This window comes from Typopeltis vanoorti, chromosome 3 (genome assembly GCF_054136105.1).
Source record: "Typopeltis vanoorti isolate ZY-2024b chromosome 3, IOZ_Tvanoo_1.0, whole genome shotgun sequence".
In the NCBI taxonomy this organism is placed as follows: Eukaryota; Metazoa; Arthropoda; class Arachnida; order Uropygi; family Thelyphonidae; genus Typopeltis; species Typopeltis vanoorti.
In genome coordinates this window covers 128,702,013-128,728,424 of record NC_143551.1, presented here as the reverse complement: position 1 = coordinate 128,728,424, position 26,412 = coordinate 128,702,013, and the positions used below count along the sequence as shown (strand labels likewise).

The 26,412-nt window shown below is 36.1% G+C and overlaps 1 protein-coding gene across 4 annotated transcripts in view; it reads left to right on the top strand.

Annotated features, from left to right (window-relative positions):
* LOC150108560 (serine/threonine-protein kinase ULK3-like) overlaps positions 1-26,412 on the top strand; it is a 268,335-nt gene that overhangs the window by 185,726 nt on the left and 56,197 nt on the right. For all 4 annotated transcript variants that reach the window (XM_090415993.1, XM_090415992.1, XM_090415994.1 and 1 more), the window contains 2 exons: positions 321-414; positions 11,741-11,811. In XM_090415993.1, the coding sequence (XP_090272119.1) occupies positions 321-414; positions 11,741-11,811 (165 nt within the window). The remainder of the gene's footprint in view (positions 1-320; positions 415-11,740; positions 11,812-26,412) is intronic.

Below are 26,412 nucleotides of genomic sequence, written 5' to 3'. Positions count from 1 at the left end.
ATTAGTATTATTATGAATAGTAAAAGTTTGTTAATTGGTGAAAATTTAATTTATTTTAGTCTGTTTTGGTTATGGGTCCAAGTTAAAGGAAAAAAATATAGAATTTGCATTATGGCATGGTTTCTGTGTGCACAATTGATAAGCATGAATATTGTCTTAATTTAGTATCTGTTTTACCTGATCATCATTATGCTTATTTGCTCTTTTGGATCACCTCTTCCCTTTACTTTGAAGTGTCACAGAGCTTATTTCCCACCTGCCCTTCTTCCACATCAATTTATCGATGTACACATTTACACATATCGAACATCCTTTTTCAGGTAATTGAATATATTGATAGAGCTGAAGACTTAAAAAAAATATTGAAAGCTAACTGTGAAGAGAGTAGTTCAAATTCAAGAAGTTCAGATTTAGGTAAGATATTTCATTTATTTAAATTTAAGAGAAGAGAAGTTTCTAAACATTTGCAAAATTTATTTAAATTTAAGAGCAGATTCTAAACAACTGCAAAATGAAATGTAATACATTTGTAGAATAAAGTTGAATATATTTATAGACCGATTTTTTTTAGGTCACTTAAGCACAGAAGCTAGATAACTGGAAAGAGATTTCCAGGTAGTCATGCATCTGATCTAATATTTAATCCTCACCTTCTCGTGGTGTACCTTGTTAATAGATGCCTACCTGGATAGTGAACCAACAAGGTTAGGTTGATAGCATAGGATTTAGCTGACCAAATTGTATTCTTACTGGATTAAATCAAAATACAAAATGATAAGAAAATGATAAAATTTCATGCAATCTGGAGCATCATCTTGTAAAAATCTCACATAAATGTTTTACTTGTTATGTTCATTTTTTATAGTTTTTTATATACTGAGTGAAAAATTCATTAATAAGTGATAAGCTTTTTTTTTATATGATAAAGTTATTTATATCTATCTGTCTGTCTCTCTCTATCTATCTATACATTCATATACATTCGTAAATAGTCCTTTTTGTTATCTATCTTTCAATGTATATTTTATTAAGTTTAATATAAAAAAAAATCTTTATATATATATATATATATATATAATTTGTTTATATTTATGCTTAGTATTATCGGAGCCACCATATGGTTAAGCAGTAGCAATAGTAATTATTATTATTATTATATGACACCTCCAGGGAGTTCAAGGACTAATTGAGGGAGGGTTCCTACTCTACAACTCTGTCTACTCTACAGCTCATTCTAACCGCAGTTACACCAATGCCATCTACCACCGACCACCACTAGTATTTCCACAGACAGTCACAAACATCCATGCCCACTGCAGGATTCGAACCTGCAATCTTTTGGGTGGAGAGTAGATATGCCAATCAGACCAGCCATTAAAGGAGACTTAAATGTAATTAAGTAGTAAACTTGCTTACCGTATGTTGTAATCCTTAGGGAATAGCACAGAAATGTTGTGTATATTATTTGTATGTTTGCAGGCGTAGACTTCTGTGGCTAATTGGTTCAAGAGATATATTTCGGTGATTACCACATTTTTTATTATTCAGTTATACAAAATACTGAAATAATAGTTCCCGACAAGTTTCGTAAATCGTAGGATTTACATCTTCAGGGGGTAAATAGTATAACTTAAAGTTTAAACAAGAGAATTAATAAATACAAATCATAACCATCTGGCTATTCATAAACTCAAATAACAGAATGCAGATATAAAACGTTATTGACGTTGAACAATACTGGACGATGTCACGTGTTCTTGTTCTCGTTCATACAGTCCGAGCTCAGATTGAGGTAGATTATTTATTAGAACTGACCACACTTGATGGAGAATTAAACCTTGATTTTTATTGCATTGGGTTGGGTTTTTCAGCATATTAGCGGCTTCTTTAAATTTTCTTATATAACTGTTGTTTTCTATATATGACATCGTTTTTTGCCAGAGTACATCGTGTCCAGTGGAAGTGGTACGGAAAACAAGACCCCTTTTTTGTTCTCTTTTGTATTGTACGTCTTTTTGGTGTTCAGCCATGTGTATTTCTCCAGATCTTCCTGTCTGTCCTACGTAACAAATTAGGAAGCCGACAAACACTGAAAGATTTCTAAATGCAACCTCACACCACCATCCTTCACAAAAAATAAGCTTAATTAAAACTCTTTGAGACAGAGCATACAATATCTCCCGCACACAAGAAAGATGTAATGAAGAACTAAAATACTTAACACAAATCCTCCAACAGAATGGGTATGAAACAAAAACCATCAAGAGAATCCTTAAAATGCCTCCAACTAACAACACAATAAAACAGGATTACAAAAACGCAGTCTCGCTTCCTTATATCAAAAACGTTACAGATAAGCTAGCCAAATTAATGAACAAACACGACATAAAAGTAGCCTTCCTTCCTATGGAAAAAATCTCAAGATTCCTACATCCACCAAAACCACCTCATCATCCTCTTAAAAAACCAGGAGTCTGCAAATCCATTTCTCTTGCGGGATTTGCTACGTAGGACAGACAGGAAGATCTGAAGAAATACACATGGCTGAAACACCAAAAAGACGTACAATACAAAAGAGAACAAAAAAGGGATCTTGCTTTCCATGCCACTTGCACTGGACACGATGTACTCTGGCAAAAAAACGACGATGTCATACATAGAAAACAACAGTTATATATGAAAATTTAAAGAAGCTGCTAATATGCTGAAAAACCCAACCCAATGCAATAAAAATCAAGGTTTAATTCTCCATCAAGTGTGGTCAGCTCTAATAAAAAATCTACCTCAATCTGAGCTCGGACTGTATGAACGAGAACAAGAACACGTGACATCATCCAGTATTGTTCAACGTCAATAACGTTTTATATCTGCATTCTGTTATTTGAGTTTATGAATACTCAGACGGTTATGATTTGTATTTATTAATTCTCTTGTTTAAACTTTAAGTTATACTATTTACCCCCTGAAGATGTAAATCCTACGATTTACGAAACTTGTCGGGAACTATTATTTCAGTATTTTGTATAACCGAATAATAAAAAATGTGGTGTAATCACCGAAATATATCTTTTGAATTTGTATGTTTGTCTACATTAGTGTTTGTATGCTACTATTACTGTGCAATGTATGAGCACTGTAGTAACAGCAGCTATTTTGTCACTTGAGTTTTGCTTTGAATCTTGGTAATGAATATGTGTGTTAGTTATTGTTTTTAGAACAGCTGTCACTGGGTAACAGGAATGCTAGCTAGATAAGAGTAGGAAATCAGGGAAGGAGAGCCAGAAAGGTCTAATAAACTACTAAGTTAAGTTCTCTAATCTCGGAAAAGTTTTTATATGTACAGTGGTACCTTGTGATATGAGTGCCCCAACATAAGAGTTTTTTGAGATACGAGCCTGCTTCGGTGACGTCACAACCACCACTCTGCTCAGATTCCCGAGTCTTGCGCGTTGTTCAGTTCACGTGTTTACTTCACCGCAGAAACATTTCTGTCATGTTGAGGTTTAATTTTGTGTTTTTTTTTGTAAGTACAGTTATTTAGCTAATGTTTTTTATATAACCATAAGTCCAAAGAAGGTGAGTGTAAAGAATAGTGGTGAGAAAAGAAAAAAGGTGATATTCATGGAATTAAAGCGTGAGATAATAGACAAACATGAGCAAGGCGTAAGAGTAATAGACTTGGCAACGCAGTACGATCACACTACTTCTACGATACATACTATTCTGAAGCAGAAGGACTGCTTCAGAATAGTACGTATTCTGAAGGCATAACTCCAGCTAAGGGCGTTAAAATTATTTCAAAGCTACGCAACTCTGTCCATGAAAAGATGGAGAACCTGCTGATTTTTTGGTTGACAGGGAAGCAGCTCACAGGAGACACTGTGACAGAGACTATAATTTGCGAGAAGGCACGAGCCATTTACGCAGATGTGCTTCAGCACAGGAGGCTTCACAAGAGCAGTTCAAAGCCAGGCATAGTGAGGCAGCGAGCTCTCATTCTAAGGCAGCTGAGGAATTTATAAAAACCTTTGCTGAAATCGAAGCCAAAGGATGCATCCCCCCAACAAGTTTTTAACTGTGATGAGACAGGGCTCTTCTGGAAGAAGATGCTAAGCAAAACTTACATAACGGCAGAAGAAAAGAAGATGCCAGGTCACAAGCCCATGAAGGATAGGTTGACCCTTGCACTGTGTGCAAATGCGAGTGGCGACTGCAAGATCAAGCCGCTGCTCGTATACCCCTCAAAAACTCCTGAGCCTTCAAGACACATAAGGTTTTAAAAGAAAAACTGCAGGTTATGTGGAGGGCAAACCCAAAGGCGTGGGTCACCAGACAGTTTTTTGTGCAGTGGGTCAACTTGGTCTTTGGTCCTACCGTTAACGAATACCTCGAGGTCAATGACTTACCCCTGCAAGCCCTTCTCGTCCTTGACAATGCTCCTGCCCACCCACCAAACCTTTAGGATGACATCCTCGAGGAGTTCAGCTTTATAAAGGTTCTCTACTTTCCACCCAACACCACCCCTATCCTACAGCCCATGGACCAACAGGTGATCTCCAATTTCAAGAAACGTTTTTTACCAAACACATGTTCCGACGCTGCTTTGAGGTTATGGAGAGCACAAACCTCACCCTTCGAGAGTTCTGGAAGGACCACTACAACATTGTCATGTGCCTCAAAATTATTGACATGGCCTGGCAGGGTGTTACAAAAAGGACCTTGACCTCTGCATGGAAAAAGCTGTGGCTGAAAGGGTCTTTGAAGGATTTAGACCTGAACAGGAAGTGCTGGAGGAGATTGTGTCCCTTGGAAAGTCCATGGGCCTGGAGGTGGATGAGGGAGACATCGAAGACCTTGTTGCCACACATTCCGAGGAACTGACAACGGAGGAGTTGACGGAACTACATACGAAAAACATACGGAGGTTCTGCAAGAGATTGGTACAACCGCAGAGGAGGTTATCTCTTCAAGTGAGATAAAGAAAGTATTGGCAATGTGGGACAAAGTTTTAGAATTTATTGAAAAGAAACACCCTGAAAAAGTTGCAACTGGTCGTGCAGTGGCACTATTTAAGGACACTTGCCTAACTCATTTCGGAAACATTCTAAAAGGAAGGAAGAAACAAAGCTCCTTGGACAGGATTCTATTGAAACACCCTGCCAATGAAAGTGACGAAAGCATGGCAAAAAAGAAAAAACTAGTGAAAAAGAAAATTAAGTTAAGCAAAAGTGGAGTGAAAGAAAAAATTAATACCATAAGCTAATCAGCTCCGCCAACATCTGTTTATTTCTTTAGATTCTCTTTTACATGTATGTATGTACAGTATTTGGTTTTATTTTGTTTGTATACAATATTTGTTCATTATAAATACATTATTATAAAAAAATTGGAGTGGTTGTTTGGGGGCTGGTACGAATTAATCTCATTTTAATTAATTGCAATGGGGAAAATTGATTTGAGATACGAGCATTTTGACTTATGAGCTTGGTCATGGAATGAATTAAACTCATATCAAGGTACCACTGTATCTTTAATTACTCTTCAAGGAGATAATATTCAAGTATATTGGTCAAGTGAGATATTTAGCTATTTTATTTAAGGAATTTATGTTCTCCATGTCAGGTGACTAGCCTGACGATGGATAGTTCAGTGGTAGGGCTGCTACCTTTCTGAACTAGCCTTCTTCCAAATTTCAACCCATAGGAGGATTAGGGTATATTGAAGGGGAAAGAGTAGATACTGTATTTGATCACAAAAGAAAGGAAGAAATTATGAAAGAATTAAACCAAGAATCAGTAATAGAAAAAATTAAATAGAAAGCTTATCAAAGTACAAGTACAAAGCCTTAAAGTACAAGCTATTAGGGAAAAGAAAACTAGGATGTCCTCTTAAAAGATTCAACGATGACTTCTAAGGCCGAAATAGGCCATGCTAGGCCTAAATCCTTGATATGCATGATGGTGATGATTTAAGGAATTTAAGAGATAAACTGAATCAGTGAGTAAAAAATAAATAAGGGAAGATATATAGAGCAGTGATAAAATAGATGCTGTAAAGGAAATTTCCTCCGGAACTTTCAGCTGCATGTTTGTTTTGTAAAGTCTTTAATGTCATCTCTCAGCATTGAATTTAACTGTGAGAGTCCGAGTATGAAAAATTACACAGGCCTGTGATGGAATTGTCTGAGAAGTAATAATTGATTCTTATAGATTTTTAGGTCTGAATTCAGAAAAAATAGTAAAAAAATTCCATCACCCACCAATTTTACCCAATTTCTAATTTTATTGTTTTTATTAATAGTATTTGGATTTAAGTTCAGCACATTGGTATTTATTTTCATTCTCCTTTATTTACAGCTAATTAGTTGTATAAGTGGTTTTTTGAAGTGCATTTTTTTTTTTTTTTTTTGGTAAATAAAGAAATTTCCACGAAACTTTTCATTCTTAAGGTAAGAGAGGGAGGGAGGGAGGAATGCAGATAAAAGTGCAGGCGGCTACTTTGAATCTGATTCTCCGAGGTAACGGTTAATCTGCAGAACTGCTGGGCTCGAGACTAAATGAAAAGAATTTGTTAGCCCCTGGCACTTCTTTCTCCTGGTTTAGATATAGAGAAAGAGATTTTTGTTACTTAATTTTCAGAGGAAGGTGATTTAGTTTACTGTAGCGATATTCCTGGACTGATAAGCAAATTCAATGCAAAATATGAAGTCATTGATCGGAGGTTGCTTATCGATTCCTTAAAAAGAAGCCTCAAAGCTTGCTTCTCCATAATTACAATAAGTATGCTTCAGTAATAGTAGTACATTCTGTGCATTTGAAAGAACGATACAAAAATTTAGCCTTCATTCTCAGCAAACTTAATGGAGATTGCTTATCAACAACTCTGTGTACTCTACAGTGCATTCATGCCCATGGCAGGATTTGAACCCACAGACTTTTGGCTGGAGAACGGATATTTAAATACACTAAAAATGTGTCTAATGTGTCTGAACCATGTGGCCAAATAACAAACACATCATCAACGTTATGCAGCCAAACCCTAGTAGTATAAACAGTCTTACATTCAAACTTGCTAAACATTTAGCTAAATTACTAGCCTCTCTCACAAGTAATTCTTCCTCCTTTGTTAAAAATTCTGTTAATCTAAAATATATATTAAAAAATCACATTTAAAAAAATTCAGACATAACGATTAGTTTTGCTATTCACTATTTACCAGTGCATCGTTAATTAAAACCCTGGATTTGCTAAAGTCGCATTTCTCCCAGATACATTTGAATTATTGAAATTTACAGTACATTCAGGTATTTTTGAAGTGGAAGAGCAGGCAAGAAGGGGTGTTGACTTCCTGCCTACTCTTCTTAGATGCACTAGTCACTGTTTATAGAAAACCTACACGTACAATCACACCATCATCCAGTTCAAAAATATAGTATCCTCAAAACACTAACTTACAGAGCCAGAGCTGTCTATTCTAATGACAATTCTCTTCCTACTGAACTCACTCACTTGCATCCCACTTTTTTAGCCATTGGCTATAACCCGCAAAGAATAGGAAAAAAAAATACTAAATACTCCCAAGAAATCCCCTCCATTACCTGATACACAAGACTACAGCAAAACTGTGCCCTGTTCATTCAGGGCACATCTGAAAAGATATCTCGAGTGTTGAATAAAACAGGGTGGCCATAAAATAATTTTCCCTCTTTGGAGGCATCTGTAGCTAAAACCAATAAACGGAATGAGACCAAATTTTATATTGAGACTTTTGAAGGCATGTGGGGAGATGATTTCCGTGAAAAAAAAAGATTTAGTACCAAAAGTCACCGATAGGGGAAAATTCCCCTATTATAAATTTCCCCAAAAGGAGAAATTTTGGTGCTGGTGGAGCCGAAGGCAGTCAAATATTTGCAGTAAACGCAGGTAAAAAGGATTATGCAAATTTTACTGTGCGTACATGACAGCAGCTCAACCAATTCCACTTAAAAAAGGATTGGGAACGTTCAGGCAGTTATTCGAATGACTGACGAATTGTGCTCAATATGCTTCCTATCTTGCCTCAGCATGCTTTACTTGTTAAGTTGTTTTACCTTAAACAGTGCAATGCCATAGTGGTCCTTTGGAAATTTAGGAGGCTTCATAACCTGTATACAGATCCTATGTCAGCTGTAGCACTGAGAGCTATGATTAAGAAGTTTGAAGAAACTGGATCACTAGGAGTTAGACCTGGAAGAGGACGGAAAGCAGTGCAAGAAGAGACAGTAACAGACGTTGCTACTGTGGTGCAATTTGTTGTACACAAGAAAGGTCAGCACATTGAAAATCGGGCATGTGGTCCAGGGGACCCTGATTCTGATGAATAAAACATTATTTCCTGTGAGTTCAATCACTACATTAATTTCTGTCTCTCTCGCAAGTTGTTGTTTTAGTTTAATTATTATTCTTATTATCATTGTAACGGGCCACATATCCAGCTGGAATGAGTGACGCGGCATTGAAATGTTATTATTCCATTTTATCTGCCTTTAATATAATTATCTGCTTGTTTTTGGCTCTGCCAGTGCCAAAATTTCCCCATATCGACTTTTAGTACTAAATCTTTTTTTTGCAGAAATCATCTCCCCATGCCTTCAAAAGTCTCAATATAAAATTTGGCCTCATTCCGTTTATTGGTTTTAGCTACAGATGCTCCAAAGAGGGAAAGTTATTTTGTGGCCACCCTGTATTAGCTCAACACCACATTTAAATTATATGTTAAATTGGCAACTCTGATCCATTCACTTAAGGACAAACTCTCTCCTTTATCACATCCAGGAGTATATGAAGTGCCCTATACTTGTGACCTTGCTTACTATTGACCAACAGGAAGAACTGTTGGCATCCACCTTGTAGAGCATAAAAAATACATTTGCCATTATCGTCATGAGAAGTCAGGATTAGCTCATGCCTTGGATACTTCTTCACACAGGTTCAGATGGAAGAAAACAAAAGTGCTACACAGAAATCATTATAAATCAGAGCGATTGTTTTTGGAATCAGCAACAGTAGCTTTAAAACCTTTTCCAGACCTGAACAAGTACAGCTGTATCAATTTACCAAAAATCTGTGAGAGAGTCATTTTAAGATCAAATTAATACTTGTTTTTTCTTCTCTCTCTTTATCCAACAATAGATAGTGCCAATTAGGATTTCAGTTCCCTGTGTTGTAACAGACAAATTTTTAAACTAGTCTCACTGTTATACCAAATTGTTGCAGGTTCATGCTGGATTTATATATGTTAAAGTTTCTTATCCTTGGACTATTGAAGTCTGTTTAAGATATTTTCCCAATGACATCAACTCATGATTTGGAAGAAGGGCATACACTTGATTCATATTCAGATTGCTCATTATTGCAACTGTTGAAATTGAGTAACATTAGCATGAATAGTCAGTTCATGGCCTGGTTATATAGGTGGCTTGTCGACAGCAAGCTGTGAATGGAGGTGCAGTGTCTCGAAAGGAAAGAGTAATGACTGGGATTACTAAAAGTTATGTTCCAAGACCTTAAATGAGTAGAAAGGCTTATGTGTTGGCAGTACATGACAGTTTATTTAACAGTACAGAATATAAGAAAATAATTATTATTTATTTCACTTATTTGCTAATATTTTGCTGGTATTATATCCAGCATTTTTAAATCACAAACACAGTTTGTCACACAACGCAAGGAACTGAAATCCTAATTGGTGCCATCTATTGTTGGATGAAGAGAGAGAAAACAAGTATTAATTTGATCTTAAAATGACTGTCTCACAGATTTTTGGTAAATCGATACAGCTGTGCTTGTTCAGGTCTGGAAAAGGTTTTAAAGCTGCTGCTGATTCCAAAAACAATTGCTCTGATTTATAATGACTTCTGTGTAGCACTTTGGTTTTTTTCCATCTGAACCTGTGTGAAGAAGTATCCAAGGCATGGTCTGCTAATCCTGACTTCTCATGACGATAATGGCAAATGTATTTTTTATGCTCTACAAGGTGGATTCCAACAGTTCTTCCTGTTGGTCAAGCTTACTATTGACCAATAGGAAGTTCACAAGTATAGGGCACTTCATATATTCCTGGATGTGATAAAGGGGAGGGTTTGTCCTTAGGTGAATGGATCAGACTTGCCATTTTAACATATATTTTAAATGTGGTGTTGAGCTAATATTTATTAAGCACTCAAGATATCTTTTCAGGTGTGCCCTGAATGTATAGGGCACAGTTTTGCTGTAGTCTTGTGTATTAGGTAATGGAGGGGATTTCTGGGGAGTATTAGTATTTTTTTTCTATTCTTTGGGGATTAGAATATCTCCTTTTGCTGCATGTGCCCACTCTTTCCTTCAATCTAATCATAAATGAATCTATAATGCAGGGGTGTCAAACTGGCGACGCGATCTTTTGTTAATACTGCACGAATCATATGCACATCATCATCATTGCTGCTCTATCGCTATTGGCCTACCATTGCTGTCTATTTCACTCTCTGCTTTCACTTCTCATTAGTCATTTGTGAAGGGTTGTTCATTATGTATCTACAATCTTGTAAATTACTTGTAATTTTTACTGGGAAAGAAGATGACACTATTTGGATAGATAACTTTGACAATGCACACAAGGAAACTGTTCTGGAGGCTGGAAGTAGCAATAGCAAATAGGAGATTCTTGGTAAGTCATCCCCATTTTCAGTTTTTTCCTGAAAACTTTGGTTTCTGAAAATCCCAGCATAAATCTTGCATCACAGTTTTTTAACTTTAATTTTGGGGAAAAAAAGTGTGAGTTATATATTCAAATAAATACTGTTGCAGCTTCATGTACTGTGACAAACTGTGTTTGTGATCTGAAAATGCTGGATATAATACCAGCAAAATATTAGCAAATAAGTGAAATAAATAATAATTATTTTCCTATATTCTGTACTGCTAAATAAACTGTTATGTACTGCCAACACATAAGCCTTTCTGCTCATTTAAGGTCTTGGAACATAACTTTTAGTAATCCCAGTCATCACTTTTTCCTTTCGAGACACTGCACCTCCATTGTCTCGAAAGGAGAAAGGTGGTGCAGTGTCTCGAAAGGAAAAAGTGAGACACTGCACCTCCATTCATAGCTTGCTGTCAACATGCCACCTATATAACCAAGCCATGAACTGACTATTCATGCTAATGTTACTCAATTTCAACAGCAGGATTCAACAGTTGCAATAATGAGCAATTTGAATATGAATCAAGTGTATGCCCTTCTTCCAAATCATAAGTTGATGTCATTGGAAAAATATCTTGAACAGACTTCAATAGTCCAAGGATAAGAACCTTTAACATATATAAACCTAGCATGTCATTTCTTCTGTGACATTAAGTAATTATGGTATATATGCTTTCTCTCTCTCTCTCTCAAAACATTTTAACAAAATTGTTAGATCTATTTCTTTTTGTTGAAAGTTTTTTCACTTGGTTATACTATAAAATAAAGATGCCAGGAAATTATATTCTTGGTTTAATCCTTTAAACCAAGAATGCAAGCAAACAAAGTTTGCACATGAAGTATTTTCATGACAATGCTACTTTTATATAGAGGCTAAAGACTTCACATCAGTTGCAAATCGTGTGAGGGCATTAGCCTCTATATACAAGCTGCCCTGTCATGAGCAAACTTTGTTGAAGGATTAAACCAAGAATATAATATCTTGACATCTTTAATTTATATTTCTTTTACATTATAGATATTTTAATGGACGAAACTAACAGTTCATTCCAAGTGGCTTTAAAATTAGGACAGGAAGCAGATAATTTGGTGAGTTGTAAAAGTTTGTTACAAAAATTGTTCATGTTACAAATATTCAATTATTATTTACTCAGTACTTTTATTACTTTATTTATTTATTATTTTATTTATATGCTATCATACTAAGATTTTTCAGGTAACGATAGAACAACTGTGTGATTGAAAATATTATATAAAATATATTTAATATAAAGAAAGATGCCAAATTATAATATAGTAATATATGAGTCATAAAGATATCAGTTTTACATAATTTATGAATATTCTGGATCTAATAGCATTCTTATGTCACACTGGTCAGTTGAGCAGTTAGAATATCTTCTCTCTAAACCAGCAGACTGCAGATTAGAATTCCCTTCCCCCTGCAGGCATTTTGTGAGTATTCTTTAGGCAGGTGATGAATTTCATCACCCATTGTGAGTCCTGCTTCAGTTATTGGAAACTTGAAGTGACTCGGAAAATGTTATATTTGGTGTCTAGGGCAGTGTGTCAGAACTATGTAAAAAAATAAAAAATATTTTAAAAAATATGCGAAATGAATTTAAAAAAATAGAAAAAAACCTTCTCCTACCCACAGTACTAATGAGCCATTAGTTTACAAAAATCTTTCAAGTGTGGGAGGTGTATAAAAAAAATTAAATCTTTTAATAAATATTTCTTTTTTGTTTTTGTTTTATTATGATATAGTCATCTCTTATCATAATGAACTCTTTAGATCCAAAGTTATAGTTTATTTTAGTAGGATTGCTTTAGCATTCCCACCAGAAATCCACCTGTAATTTTCTGGTGAAACCAATGAGTATTCCCGCTGCAAAAGGATATAATCCTGGTTGGAAGAAATGTCATCTACACTCACTAAACATAACATCTGTTGTTGTCACCATCTATGTTGGCCTCCAGAGCAGAGGATCTAGTTTCTCCCTCTTCCCCTTTCTCCATGCATTGCAATGATACCCTTTAAGGGCATGTGAAACATACTTAGAGAACCCAACCTTCCTCCATTTCAAAGATTTAGCAAAAACGGTTGTTCTGCAGGCTAGCCTCTGATAGTACATGGTTCAACAACTGTCAGTAACAGGTCAGGAGGCTTCCCAGTCAACTGCATAATCATGTTGCCACATACTCCAGCAGGTCATACCTAGGAGGGAGTCCAAGCTTTTGTTAATACCGCACCAATCATATGCACATAATCATTGCTGCTCTATCTCTATTGGCCTACCATTGCTGTCTATCTCACTCTCTGCTTTCACTTCTCATTAGCCATTCATGAAGGGTTGTTCATTACATACAATCTTGTAAATTACTTATAATTTTTACTGGGAAAGAAGATGATGCTATTTGGCTAGATGACTTTGACAATGCACACAAGGAAACTACTCTGGAGGCCGAAAGTAGTGATAGCAAATAGGAGACTCTTGGTAAGTCATCTCCATTTATAGTTTTTTTCCTGAAAACTTTAGTTTCTGAAAATCCCTGCATAAATCTCGCATCACAAGTTTTTAGCTTTAATTTTGGGGAAAAAGTGAGAGTTATATTCAAGTAAATAAGGTATCGATTTAAACATTCGATTTATTCGCTTTCATACGGCATTTATAGTTACAATATGGATGCAATGACCTGCTATAATATAATTGCAATAATAAAAATTTTATATCGCAGTTTGAATGTTAGATCTGATCCTAATCAATCGTAAACTATATTTATGCTTTCATTGTTAATTTATAGCAGGCTGTGGGTAGTGTGCTGAAAAAATTGAATTCTATTGGCTAGCAGCTGTTCACATGACCTGCAGCATACTCGCTTATGTGAATCCAGGATATCAGTTTATAATTGCCTGCTACAGTCAATCAGCGATCTCTGAAGCACATGTCAGTGCACCGAACGTGATCCAACGACAACCTAGCAATGTAATCTACCTGAGAGAGAATCCCTTTTTTATTATTTTTTATTTGCAGTAGTATCCTGCACTGGTCTACAGTTTCGTTTTTATTCAAACATTTTTATGAAAATTGTTATTAATAATAATAAGTTTAGTTTAATCCTTTATCCAATTGTGAGTAAACAAAGTTTGCACCTGAAAGTATCTTCAGGACTGAGCTAAGGTGGTGCAACACCAAGGCAACTTGTGGCAAGGGTGGAGAAAGCTATCATCACTCCTATCTCAGTATCTCCCATAATGCAAAGCACATCTCCTTGCAGATATGTGTAATGCTATGCATTAAGGCAAGGGCCACTACCCATACCGGTTTCGACCTTTATTGAGGTCTCATCAGTGGGAGCCAGGCCCAGTAGTGGAGACACCAAGGCAGAAGCAATGAGAGGTCATCCCCACCTATAGGAGTTGGGGGGGGGGGTAGCTATATGCTACCATACTAGGGAGATGATTACGAACAAGGTGGTTTCCCGTTGTCTTCCTTGCTGTAGTATATTTTATGACTGTAGCCGTGTGTGTGTGTGTGTGTGTGTGTGTGTTCATGGGACTGGTTTGCCTGCTTTGAGGGATGAAAAACCTGAGTTACCAGGAGCAATAAATCTTCTGCCCCTGTATGAGACCAGTTGACTCACCTTTAGGCGAAAGAGACCAGTTGACTCACCTTTAGGCGAAAGAGACCAGTAAAGGTTCCTCACGTCACTGATGGGAATCGAACCCAGGTCTTTCCGACCAAAGGGCTTCGGCTATACCAGGGATTGGCAAAGTGATCGATATCGACCCCTGGGGGGGGTCGATGTGGCTATCCAAGGGGTCAAAAGGGGGTCGATAAACACCTAAAACGATTTTTTGAGACATGCAATGCCAAGCCAACGAGGAAGAAGCGCATGTTCTCCCCGATGAAGACATCTAGAACAGAGACAATCAGGGCTAGTGTGTGTTGATCTGATAACTTTGAATTTACTGTGTAATTTTTTTAAAGTTATAGTGCCCATAATGGTGGCCCCTGATAGTAAGAAGTGCCAACAGTATTCGCAAGAAAATTTAAAATTTGGATTCATACCATCATTTACCAATGAAAAAAATGCCTATATGCCTATTATGTGAAAAGACTTTCAGTAATAATGCCATGAAGCCTGCAAAGATGAAGGACCATCTCAAAAGGGCTCAGCTCACTCTGATAAGAAAAGCAAAGATCTTAATTTTTTAAGTTACTGAAAGAAAAGATCACAAAACGATGAAATTTTAAAGACATTTTTAAAAGCATTTGCCGGTGGAGATTATGAAGGAAGACTAAAGGCATCATACAGTATCTCTCTTAATATAGCAAAGAAAGGAAAACCACATACCATTGGTGAGGAGATCATCTTACCAGCCATTAAAGATGTCATTGAAACTGTTATGAAGAAAGACTGAACCTGTTTTGAAATGTATACCTTTAAGTGCAAGGACAGTGAGCGAGCGTATTGATGAGATCACCAATGATGTAGAGAAAACTTTGGGGTCAGAGCTACAAAATTGCAAATTTTCCATCCAACTCGATGAGTCAATGTTCGTTAGTTCAAATATTCTCATGGCCTATGTGAGGTATAATAGTCAAATCCTAAAGTGCATTGTTGATGAGTTTTTGTTTGCCAACTACCTTAAAGTTGATGCAAAAGGTGAGACAATTTTGTGATGCCTAGAGGATTTGAAGAAACTTGATGTTCCCCTCAAAAATATTACTGCAATGGCTGGCTGTTACAGAAGATTTGGATTCTTACTCAAGAAAAAGGTTCCCGATGTGGGTACTGTTTACTGTGTATTACACAGAAACCATCTTGTAGCCAAGAATCTAAATGGTGAACTGCATGCTGCCTTAAAAGTGTGTATCAGGTCAGTGAATATAATTAAAGCATATCCTCTGAATTTGTGACTGTTTGCAATGTTGTGTGAAAATAATGATGAAACCTCTAACCAACTTCTTTTGCACATGGAGGTAAGGTGGTTGTCAAGAGGTGATTTCTTGCAAAGACTTGTTGACTTGTATGACCCCACTCTCGAGTTTCTTATGGATGTGGACCAATCACTATGTGATTGATCCATCTTTTTTATTTGGCAGACCTATATTCAAAATTTAGCGAAATACAGAAATGTTTGCAAGGTAAAGATGTTACACTTATTCAAGCATGAACAATCCTAATAGGCTTGCAAGCTAAAATAGGCCTTTTTAAATTTTCATTGGCATGTAAAGATCACAGCTATTTTTCAAACTTGCAGCAACCGGAAGATGGAGAAGAAGGACAAATTTCAGGCTGTGACCTAGAGATATGTATAAATCACCTAGAAAAATTAAAGGAAGACTTTAAAGTATGTTTCGAGGACTTGGAGAAAATGCACGTACCTGACTGGATTGTTACATCGTTTGATTTGGAAATAGAAAATGCAGACATTGAATTTGACTTACAAGATAAGCTCGTTGATATGTGTGTGGATCTCAAAGCTAAATCCTTGTTTAAAAATCCTTGTACAAAAGCCTCAGTGACTATTGGAGTGATGTACATACTAATAATAAATACCCCAAGCTTAGTGCAGCAGTTGAACCCTTTTTACTTGCATTCCCAAATTCATACATGGTTGAAGCAGGTTTTAGCCATGCAAATTCACTTTTAACGAAGGAGAGGAACAGAATGAACCTGGAAGAGAATGGTGACTTAAGGCTAAAACTCATCAATATCCAACCAATTATTGATGCAATGACTACTATTCATTAGACACATCCTTCTCATTAACCATTCCAAGTAAATCAATAAAATGTGAGTAAATTTCTTCAAGTATTTTCTTTAAATATTTTTATCGAGAAGCAATAACGAAGTAAAATAGTGAAGGAATTATTATTTTTAAATTGAGAAATTTATTCATTTATTTAACACAATGGGGGGTCAATGAGGGATCAAGGATTCTATGAAGGGGTCAATGGTCTAAAACGTTTGCTGACCCGTGGTGTATACTGACTATGGAGGTTCCTTCATAACCTAATAGATAATAATAATAGGACTCTAGCTTTAGTGTAGTAAGGTTTTTCTTTTTTTTTTTGTTTTTTTTCCACCAGAGGTCTGGTCAAATAGTTTCAACGGTTGACCAGTAACTTTAGCATACCATGTAGATTGTAGTGCAGCTTGTTTCTTTGTATATATGTGTATACTGCAGATGATGGCCTTAATGTGAAGGTTGAAATGTCGAGTGATTATTTTGCTTTATATGAAACTGAAGTTTTACTCTAACACAGTAGTTGTTTCAATAATTTTCATAATGTAGGAATCATCAACCTTGTAGTTCCACATATACCCTTTCCTCACATGGCTGGCAACCACTCATGTAATCACTTCATGGTTATTGCTCACCAACTGGAGGAAGATCTGACACTTCATTTACATTAACATCCTTTAATGAGATGATCAAATCCAAGACCCTCTTATGTCCTCTGTTACATTCTGCCTGAGGTAGTTGTCCCTCAAAAACTCAAGAAACTACTTTTCTTTACTTCCAGTTGCGATCTCGTGATCCCTGTCTATATTGCTGTAATTAAAATCACACATAATGATCACCCTTTTCCCATTTGCTAATTTACTTATATATTTTTTGGTCACTACTCTCCACATTACCAGGTCTATAGCAACAAAGTACAGCAAAACTCCATTTTTACGTTCCCGCAATTTATATTTTACTGCCGTTTACGTCATTTTCCATTGGTCTCGACTTAAGGCCTATTCTTACGATATATTGTTTTCCCACCATTAACACTTGATGTGGACGTTATTTCTTGTGATTTGCGGTTTTTTCTCAGATGACAACACTGATTTTTGAATCGATTTCTGCGGAAATCTGCGCATTTCTGTTCCCAGATGGCATTGCTTTCGGCTGTAGTTTCATTTCCGCCATCACCATCACAGTGACTTGCATGCTTGCAGCAGTGATGTAGTGATGAGCGATACTGTGATTTTCCAATCACAGTGTGAATTGATACCGTGAAGTTTTCATATCGGTAAATTTAAACTGTCAGTAGCTCATGGCACCCGTAACGTGTTGTGATGTGATTTCATATTCATGATTTCAAAACAGCACTGGTGTTTTGAAATCATGAACAAGGATCATACATAAATCGTGAAATCACATTCTCACTTCTACCAAGTAACAGTTGTTACTCATGAATATTAGATATCGGTGAATAAACCACTGAAATATTGCTTTGCTAGCTTGTAGTGTTGTTCGTTGTTGCAATTCAGAAGCACGTGGTATATTGCAGAATTTCTGCTACATAATTTAGCGTGTGATAGTTGCTTTCAAGTTGCAGTGGTGGATGATCCATGTTAGTAACATGGAGAAAAAATTCTAGCTTCTACCAAAATACCGAATGTATTTCGGTAGAAGAAAAGATGGCAATTCTGCGACGTATAGATTGGTATGCCAGAACACATGTGCAATTAGCAAAAGATCTTGGACTCTCCGTGTCCACTTTGAACACGATAGTAAAAAAAAAGTCAAGGATTGAACTAGATGCAAAGCAATCTGGGCGCTGTGTAAAAAAAAATGAAAATATATCTGGACATCGACATACAACAAATTGGATAAACTTGTGGCAGAGTGGTTTGTTTCTAAGAGAGCATCAGGTATTCCAGTCAATGGTACTATACTCTGAGCAAAAGCCCTTGAATTTGCTGCGAGGTTGGGATTAATGGTTTTACTGCATCAAATGGATGGATTGATCATTTCATGACTCATCACAATATTGTGTATAATCAAGTGTGTGGAGAAAGTAATAGTGTTACAGGGGAAATTGTAAACCAGTGGAAATACGAACTAAAGACTATTATTCAGGACTATGAACCGAAAAATATTTTCAGTGTTGATGAAACTGGGATCTTTTATAACATTCTGCCAAGTGTTGTCACGAATGTTATAAAACATTCGTGACACATCTCTCCTTTAAAATGTGTTTTAAAGGAGAGAAGTGTCACAGTGGAAAACTCAGCAAGCAGAGAGCAACTGTTTTGCTCATGGTCAATGCTGATGGATCAAAAAAAATTACCTCCATTGGTAATTGTAAATTTAAAAAGCCAAGGTGTTTTAAGAACATGGAAAATCTGCCTACTAAGTATGATGCCAACAGCACAGCATGGATGACCAGCAGCATCTTCACATCCACCATGCATGCTCTGGATGCTAAAATGGGAACAAATCACTGCAAAATACTACTATTGCTAGATAAATGTCCTGCACACCGTGAAGATCTACAGCTCAGAAACATTAGATTAGTGTTCTCCCCCCCCCCAATTGTACATGAGCTTCAACCATTAGATCTGGGCATCATCCATGCATTTAAATGGAAATATAGAAAAATGCTTATTGAAAAAGCTGTGTTTATGCATGATAATTGTATGGACCCAAAACAAATGACCATATCAATCCTTGATGCCATGCATTTATGATGCCAAAGCATAGTCACATGTTACTTCTGAAACCATATCCAACTGTTTCTGGAAGGTAGGAGTTACGCTTATGGAAGAGGAGGAATAACTACAGGAGGAAGAAGATATGTCAGAGCCCAACAACTGATATGTCACGGATGAGGCTTCCTCATTTCAAGACTATGTTGATGTGATCACATCAGTGGTACCAAGTGTAGAAGACAACCTTTCCAACCACCTTGGTGAAGAAGAAGAAGAAGTGGTTGAAGAAGACTGTGATCAAGAACCTACCGTCCCCACTAGTAAAGAAGCAATGGAAGCTATCTCTGTTTTGATGCAGTATGTTGCAAGTGCATCAGGAGATGATGGGACATTTAATGTGTTATACACTGTGGAGAGGCAGGTTGAACTTATAAGAGTACAGAAAAAGCAGACTCAATCAACAATTAAAGAGTTTTTTAAATAAATAAATGTAAGTAATTGTAAATTCATTTATTTTCAGTTATTAAATTTGTAATCTAGTATGTAGAATTACATACTACCAGTAAGTCATCTTTTTACATTTTTTAATGTTTTTTACATTTCCTGCTATTTACACTTTTTTCATCAGTCCCCTTGAAAGCGTAAAAAAAAAAAGGGGTTTTACTGTATTTCATTCTCTTCACTTCTATCTCACACCATACTGCCTCAAAACCATTACCACTATTTCCTCCCTTGCATCTCGACCTTGTATGAACATAACTCTTTTTTCTATGATCAATAGCACCCCACCTTCCTTTTTACCATGATGAAGAAAAGAGAAGGAAACCTGTTTAGACTAAGTTGTCATTACAAATTTTTGAAGAAGCCCCCTTCCTGTTTTCACTGCATTCCCTGAAGATAAGCCCACACCTTTCACAAGTTATATATTTGGTAAACTATTCCTGAATTTGAATGATGTTGATGGTTACATATCTCTTCTGATGAATTGAACAATTAATAAAGTAGCAGCTTTGAAGAATTACTCTTGGTCCTTGTGTATCCAACTGATTATTTTACTGGTAAGAACATAGAAGCACTGTGCACTCATGTTTCATTATTTATTACTGTACAGTAGTGTATACAGAAATTTTATGTTATAATTTGTGCATTGTATTATTTCATTATAAATAGTAAAATTAGTTAAAAATATAACAAAGTGGACCTGCACATTGTATCACTATATGAACTATAAAGATATGTTTCCAATTAACATGGTTTTATGGTTTGTATAGTGATTTCCAACTTAGGACCTTTTTTGACTTAGAGTGGAATCTTCACTTAGTCTAAGTGAAGGACTAACTGCATTTATGTGTCGTTGGGGAAAATTCCCTGATGTGTAGTTTTATGCTTTAACTAGAAAACATTTGTCATCACTGCTCTGTATACGTTAAGAGAAGATACAATTTCATGTTCTGTAGATTGTGGCTAAAAATCCTTTAGGAATCTGGTCAAAGTTTTAATGGTATGCATATCGTTTTTTACAGATTAAAGCAAAAACAGATAGGAAATATTTATTTAGTATTGTTTGCTCTCCCATTGTGAGTAGGAAGGAGAGAGAGAATTAATAGTAGAAGCTGATGAAGGTATTTTATTGAGTTGATATTGGCATGCCCTGTATTTGGTGATTTTCATGTCAGATCATTGAATGCTTCTTGGTCGCAAACTCTTCTAGCTCCTTGCCAGATTTTTGTTAATTCATGAGTAAAATCCCTGTGTACTGTGTTGATTTAAATTTAGATTTTGGCTTTATTGTTTATGTTGTAACTACACAGTGAGCCTTTGCTGTTCTTAGCTAATTTTAAATGAAAGAATTAGACTTTATTACACCTTAAGGAAACTTGACTATGTTTATCAGTTAAATTGTCATGTTTGTATGTAGTACTTGGAAAAACTATTTAATATTCTTATGCATTCAAGATGTGTTTATAAATCCCACTGTATAAATTTAATTGAACTGCCTGTAATATGTGGCTTTCCCCATTATGGAAGTTAATTAAGTTTAGTTTTAAGGGGAGGAAAATTTTGCAAAAATAAACTTCCTAGAGAAGCCATTCTATTGCTTTTATCAGCTAATTATGATATTATATTAAAGGGGGGAAAAAACATAAAGTAAAATAAAACCTAGTCACTAATATCCCAAGCACATACCGTATTTTTCGGATGATAAGACGCACTCCAAATTTATGAGACGATTTTTAGAAAAAAATTTTATTATATAAAGATATTTACAAATTCTTAATTAATTTTTATTTATTGTTACAATCATTTGTATTAGCAATATTCAGTTCATCTTCACTCTCAGTACTATCACTGGTCTCGTTAATGTCACCGTTCGTATTACTTTCGTCTGAATTATTGTTGTCACTCCCTTCAAAAACTGCATCATCTTCGGTACCATCCATCGCATTACTTATCTCGCATTTCTTAGATGACTTTATGATCGTCTCTTCTTTCACAGCTTCTCATGAATTTTTCACCCAGGTACATACTTCTAAAATTGTTGGCCATTTCATACGTCCTGTTGCTGTAATATCGTGATTTGGCTTTGCCATCCATTTGTTCCACTCTTCCCGCATAAAATTTTTGAATGGTTTATTAATAGATCCATCCAAGGGTTGTAATTGACTTGTAAGGCCTCCAGGAATGACAGCTAATTCTGTATTCATTTCTTTTAGAAGCTTCTTGGTTGATTCTGTTTTATGCGCTCTGAATTGATCCCACACTAACATCACAGGCTTTTTAAACAACACACCTGGATGTTTTGCCCATATCTTTTGTATCCATAATTTCATTCCTGTTTCGTCCATCCAGCCTTTATCTTGAGCATGGATAATAATGCCACGAGCAATTTCATCTCTCGGTAACGTTTTTCTCTTGGAGATTAACATGGAGGCGGGGGTAGTTTTGTTCTGTCTGCACAACAAAGCTAAAACTACAGTGTAGTGAGTTTTTTTGTGACCTGTTGTTTTGATCACTATTGATTTGGTGCCTTTTGAAACTACTATCCAATTTGAAGGAACATCAAAAGTTAGAGGCACTTCATCCTTGTTTCGCAATTTGATTAAGCTCAAAGTTAAATTTCCTTCTTGCTGATAGGGCAAATCTATGGAATTCTATAATTTTAGCTTAATAGTCAGCTGGCATTTTTTGGGCTAGAGTGGTTTTTGTACGCATGCATAACCCGTGTCTTTTCATAAATCTAAATCACCAAGACGATGATTCGGTAAAATCTAAAATTCCATTAGCAGTTGCCCATCGTACCACTTCAAAAATTATCATTTTCATAGAAACAGCTATTCCCATGTTTCGAAGATTTGTTACCCAATTTTTCATTTGTACTTCTAATTCTGGCCATTTTTCTAGGTGCGAACAGAATGTTTTCTTGTGTTTACATAGCAGTTTTAATTGTTTTCTCCACTCGCAAACCATTTTTTCTGTAGGTAGTGGACCAAAATGTCTTTCTGCTGCTCTGTTTCCATATTGTTTTGCATAATTTATCACATTTAAATTATAACTCACGTTATATGAAAGTCTTTTTTGTTTTACACTCATTTTTTTCTAATTTTAAGATAAAAATTTTAACGACTTATAAAAATAATTCAAATAAATCGTACAAAAGCACATGTTTACACACTAATGACTATTGACACTCTTAACCTACCTTCAGTGGCGTACTTACTAATTTTATTAACATATTGCGTAATTGAACTTCGCTAGCAGCTTTGGTATATTCGTATTTTAATGTTACCTTCGGACCATAAGACGCATGCCAATTTAAGTCAATTTTTCTATGTAAAAAGGTGTGTCTTATGGTCCGAAAAATACGGTAATTGTTTTGCATTTTTAATTTCAACATTCAAATAGTATTCATGAATTGTGTAACTAAAGAATTTTATAATACTGCTGATTTTTATTTGAAATCATTCAAAATTAACTTCCACTTATATATTATGTACATCACACACACAAACACACACACATACACACACAGCTTGTAAACAAGTCACTGGAAGATATAGGACCTCGTTTCACCGCAATGACTGCAGCAGTCCTACAGGGCATACGTTTGAGAAGCATAAGATAGCAGTCAATGAAATCCTGGACTGTTCTCTTGACCTCACCTGACCCTCTCTCTCCAGTTCATCTCACAGATGTTTAATAGGATTGAGATAAGGGCTTTGTGGAGGCCATTCGAATGTAGTGACATTCATGTTCATAAACCACATAGCAAGAAAATGACACAGTACATTTTCTTGCTGAAAGAGATAGTGGTCAGTTCTATAAAAACACAACAAAGTAGGAAGCATTGCATTGTCCATAATGTTCAGATACTTCTTCGAGTTCAGTGTTTGTGGCACAACAAACAGAAATTCAAGGCCAAACCAGGAGAAATAGGACCATACATCATACTGCCACCTCTGAATTTCATAATTGGAGTCATGCACTGTGGTAAGAGATGCATCTGCCACTCCCACACACACCTGTCCATTTGCTCAGTAGAGGGTGTAGTGTGATTATTCACTACAGCTTTGCAAGCTTCCATGTCCCACTGTACACGCTCTTTGCACCACTGAAGATAACACTGCATGTTGGTTAGGGTAATGTGGGGCTTGCATATTGCAATCCTGCTATGGAAACTCATGTTGTGACCTCAGTTCTGAATGTTTTTGTGCAGATTTGTGTTCCAGTTGATGCCCAGAACTCCGCATTCAATGTGTCATTTGATGAATGGTGGTATTTACACATTGTCCTACATTTGGTGAGTGGTTTACACATTATTTTACACATTATCCCCCCCCCCCCCCATGTTTACATTTGGTGAGTGGTCATCCACTGCAGTTAGAACTTGCAGTTGACTCTCTGCACTTCCATCTCAGTACGGTATCACTGATTGTTAACCTGGAATGGTCCAATTTGCCAAAAATTTGCTGAACAGATAGATAGGCCTGCAGCATGGCATCCTATCACAATGCCTCTTTCCAACTCTGTCAGTTCTGTTCTCTCAGTCATTTCATCTGGACAGAGTTGCACTGACTTGGGAGCATCATACCCTTCCAATTTTATACCAGTTACAAACATGTGACATGATACACCTTACTCATGAGGGTGTCCTTTGACTTCTTTCCCAGCAATGTGTGAGTGTATGTATATATATCATCATCATCAAATTCCTGCCATGTACCCGCAAGAGGTGTACAGGATATGATAGTACTATATGAAAAAATTTACATCATTACTAACTTCCTATCTACAATTTTCCTCCAGATCAGCCTGTTACTTATCAAGACTCCAATATTATCAGATCTTATATTTCTGTCGTCTAAGGCACTTTGAACCGTATCAATCCACTTATATCTTGGTCTTCCTCTGGGTCGTTTTCCTGCCAACCTAGCAGGAAAACGATCACAATGCAGTTGACATTTTCAACAATTCTGCCTATTTTCATTGTCTTTGTCATTTTATTGCTGATCTTCATACCATATCTATTACAACAGTTATTCAATTTAGTCAAGGAAACTTGCAGACTCATAGTGGATTTATTGATAAGTATAACATCATCCACATAAAGCAAAGAGCTGACATTAACATCTCCAATTTTGATATCATGTTTAATACCACTTTCTTTCATAATGTGATCCATATAGATAATGAATAACAGAGCGGATAATGTACATCCTTGTCTCACACCAGATTTAACATTTAAACCATCTTCCTGCACTTCCTTCAATTCTAACTGCTGAGTTACAACTCAAATAAAGACTAAGTATTGCTTGATATATAATGCCCCATTGACACCATATAACTGTAGCGTATTGAATAGCTTCTCTCTTGGCACCTTATCATATGCCTTTTCCAGATCTACAAAACTCAAATAGAGAACTTTGTTATATTCCCATGATTTCTCCACTATTTATCGTAAAGTGAAGATCTGATCCTGACAGCCTCTATTCGGCCTGAATCCAGCTTGTTCTTCACCAAGCTTTTCTTCTACAATTCTTCTCAACTGTTTCTCAAGTATACTTACATATATCTTACCAGGAACACTTAGTAGGGAAATACCTCTGTAATTCTCACATTCAGTTTTATTTCCCTTTTTATACATGGGTACTAAGAGAGCTCTACTCCAATCATCGGTAACTCGTCCCTCTGTCCAGGCCTTCTGAACTATGCAGTGCAGCCACTGCAAGACTTTTATACCACCATACCTGAGCATTTCTGGTCGAATATTATCTACTCCTGCTGCCTTTCCACATTTTAAGCCTTTGATGGCTTTTTCTACTTCAAGTATGGATATATTCCTGACTGTATGCCTGTTGAGTGTTTTTTACCACTGTGATATCACTGCTTGTTTCATTTAGCATTTTTTCGAAGTAATTACTCCATACTTCAAGGATATCTTTTTCTCCCGTTTTCATGTCACATATATAATCTCCAATTCCTTTTACAGTACTCTTTCCTCCATTTCTAAGCTTTTTCAACAACCTCCAAAATATTCTGCCACCTTCTTGATATTTATTTTCTATGTTCTTGCCAAAGTCCTCCCATGACTTTTGTTTAGCAAGTTTTACACAGTGTTTTAACTTTCTTACATTTGTCTCTGTGTTCTCTAAGAGCACAAGCTGACTTATTTGCCAGGAACTTTGGATATGCTTTCTTCTTTTCCTTCACTGCTTCTTTAACTTCCTGTGTCTACCATGGAGTTCTGATTTTTCTATCCTTGCAGACAACCTCACCACATGCCTCTCTGGCTGAATCAATCAAGGTTTTCTTCAAGGCTTGCCACTGAATCTCTAAAGTTTGGTTCCTGTTCTCAAACTCTTTCATTTTTACTTCAATGATCTTTGAGTATTTTAGTCACATCTGAGAGCTGCTCAACTTTTATTTGCTTTAAACCTTTCTTACATGTTATTCTTTTCTATATGAAATTCAATTTTATCCTGCTCAAGACTAAATGGTGATCACTCCCAATTTCAAATCCTCTGTACACTCTAGTGTCCTGCACATGAAGAAAACATCACTATGAACAATAACGTAGACAATAAGTCTTTTCTTATTCCTTGCCTCTTCTTTCCATGTGAATTTGTGCACATTTTTATCTTGGAACATTATGTTAGTAATAACCAGCCCATGGCATAATAACCATTCATTTCCTACTCTGCTATTTAGATCCCCAACAAGGACCAACTTTTCCCTTTTCATTGTGTCAGTAGC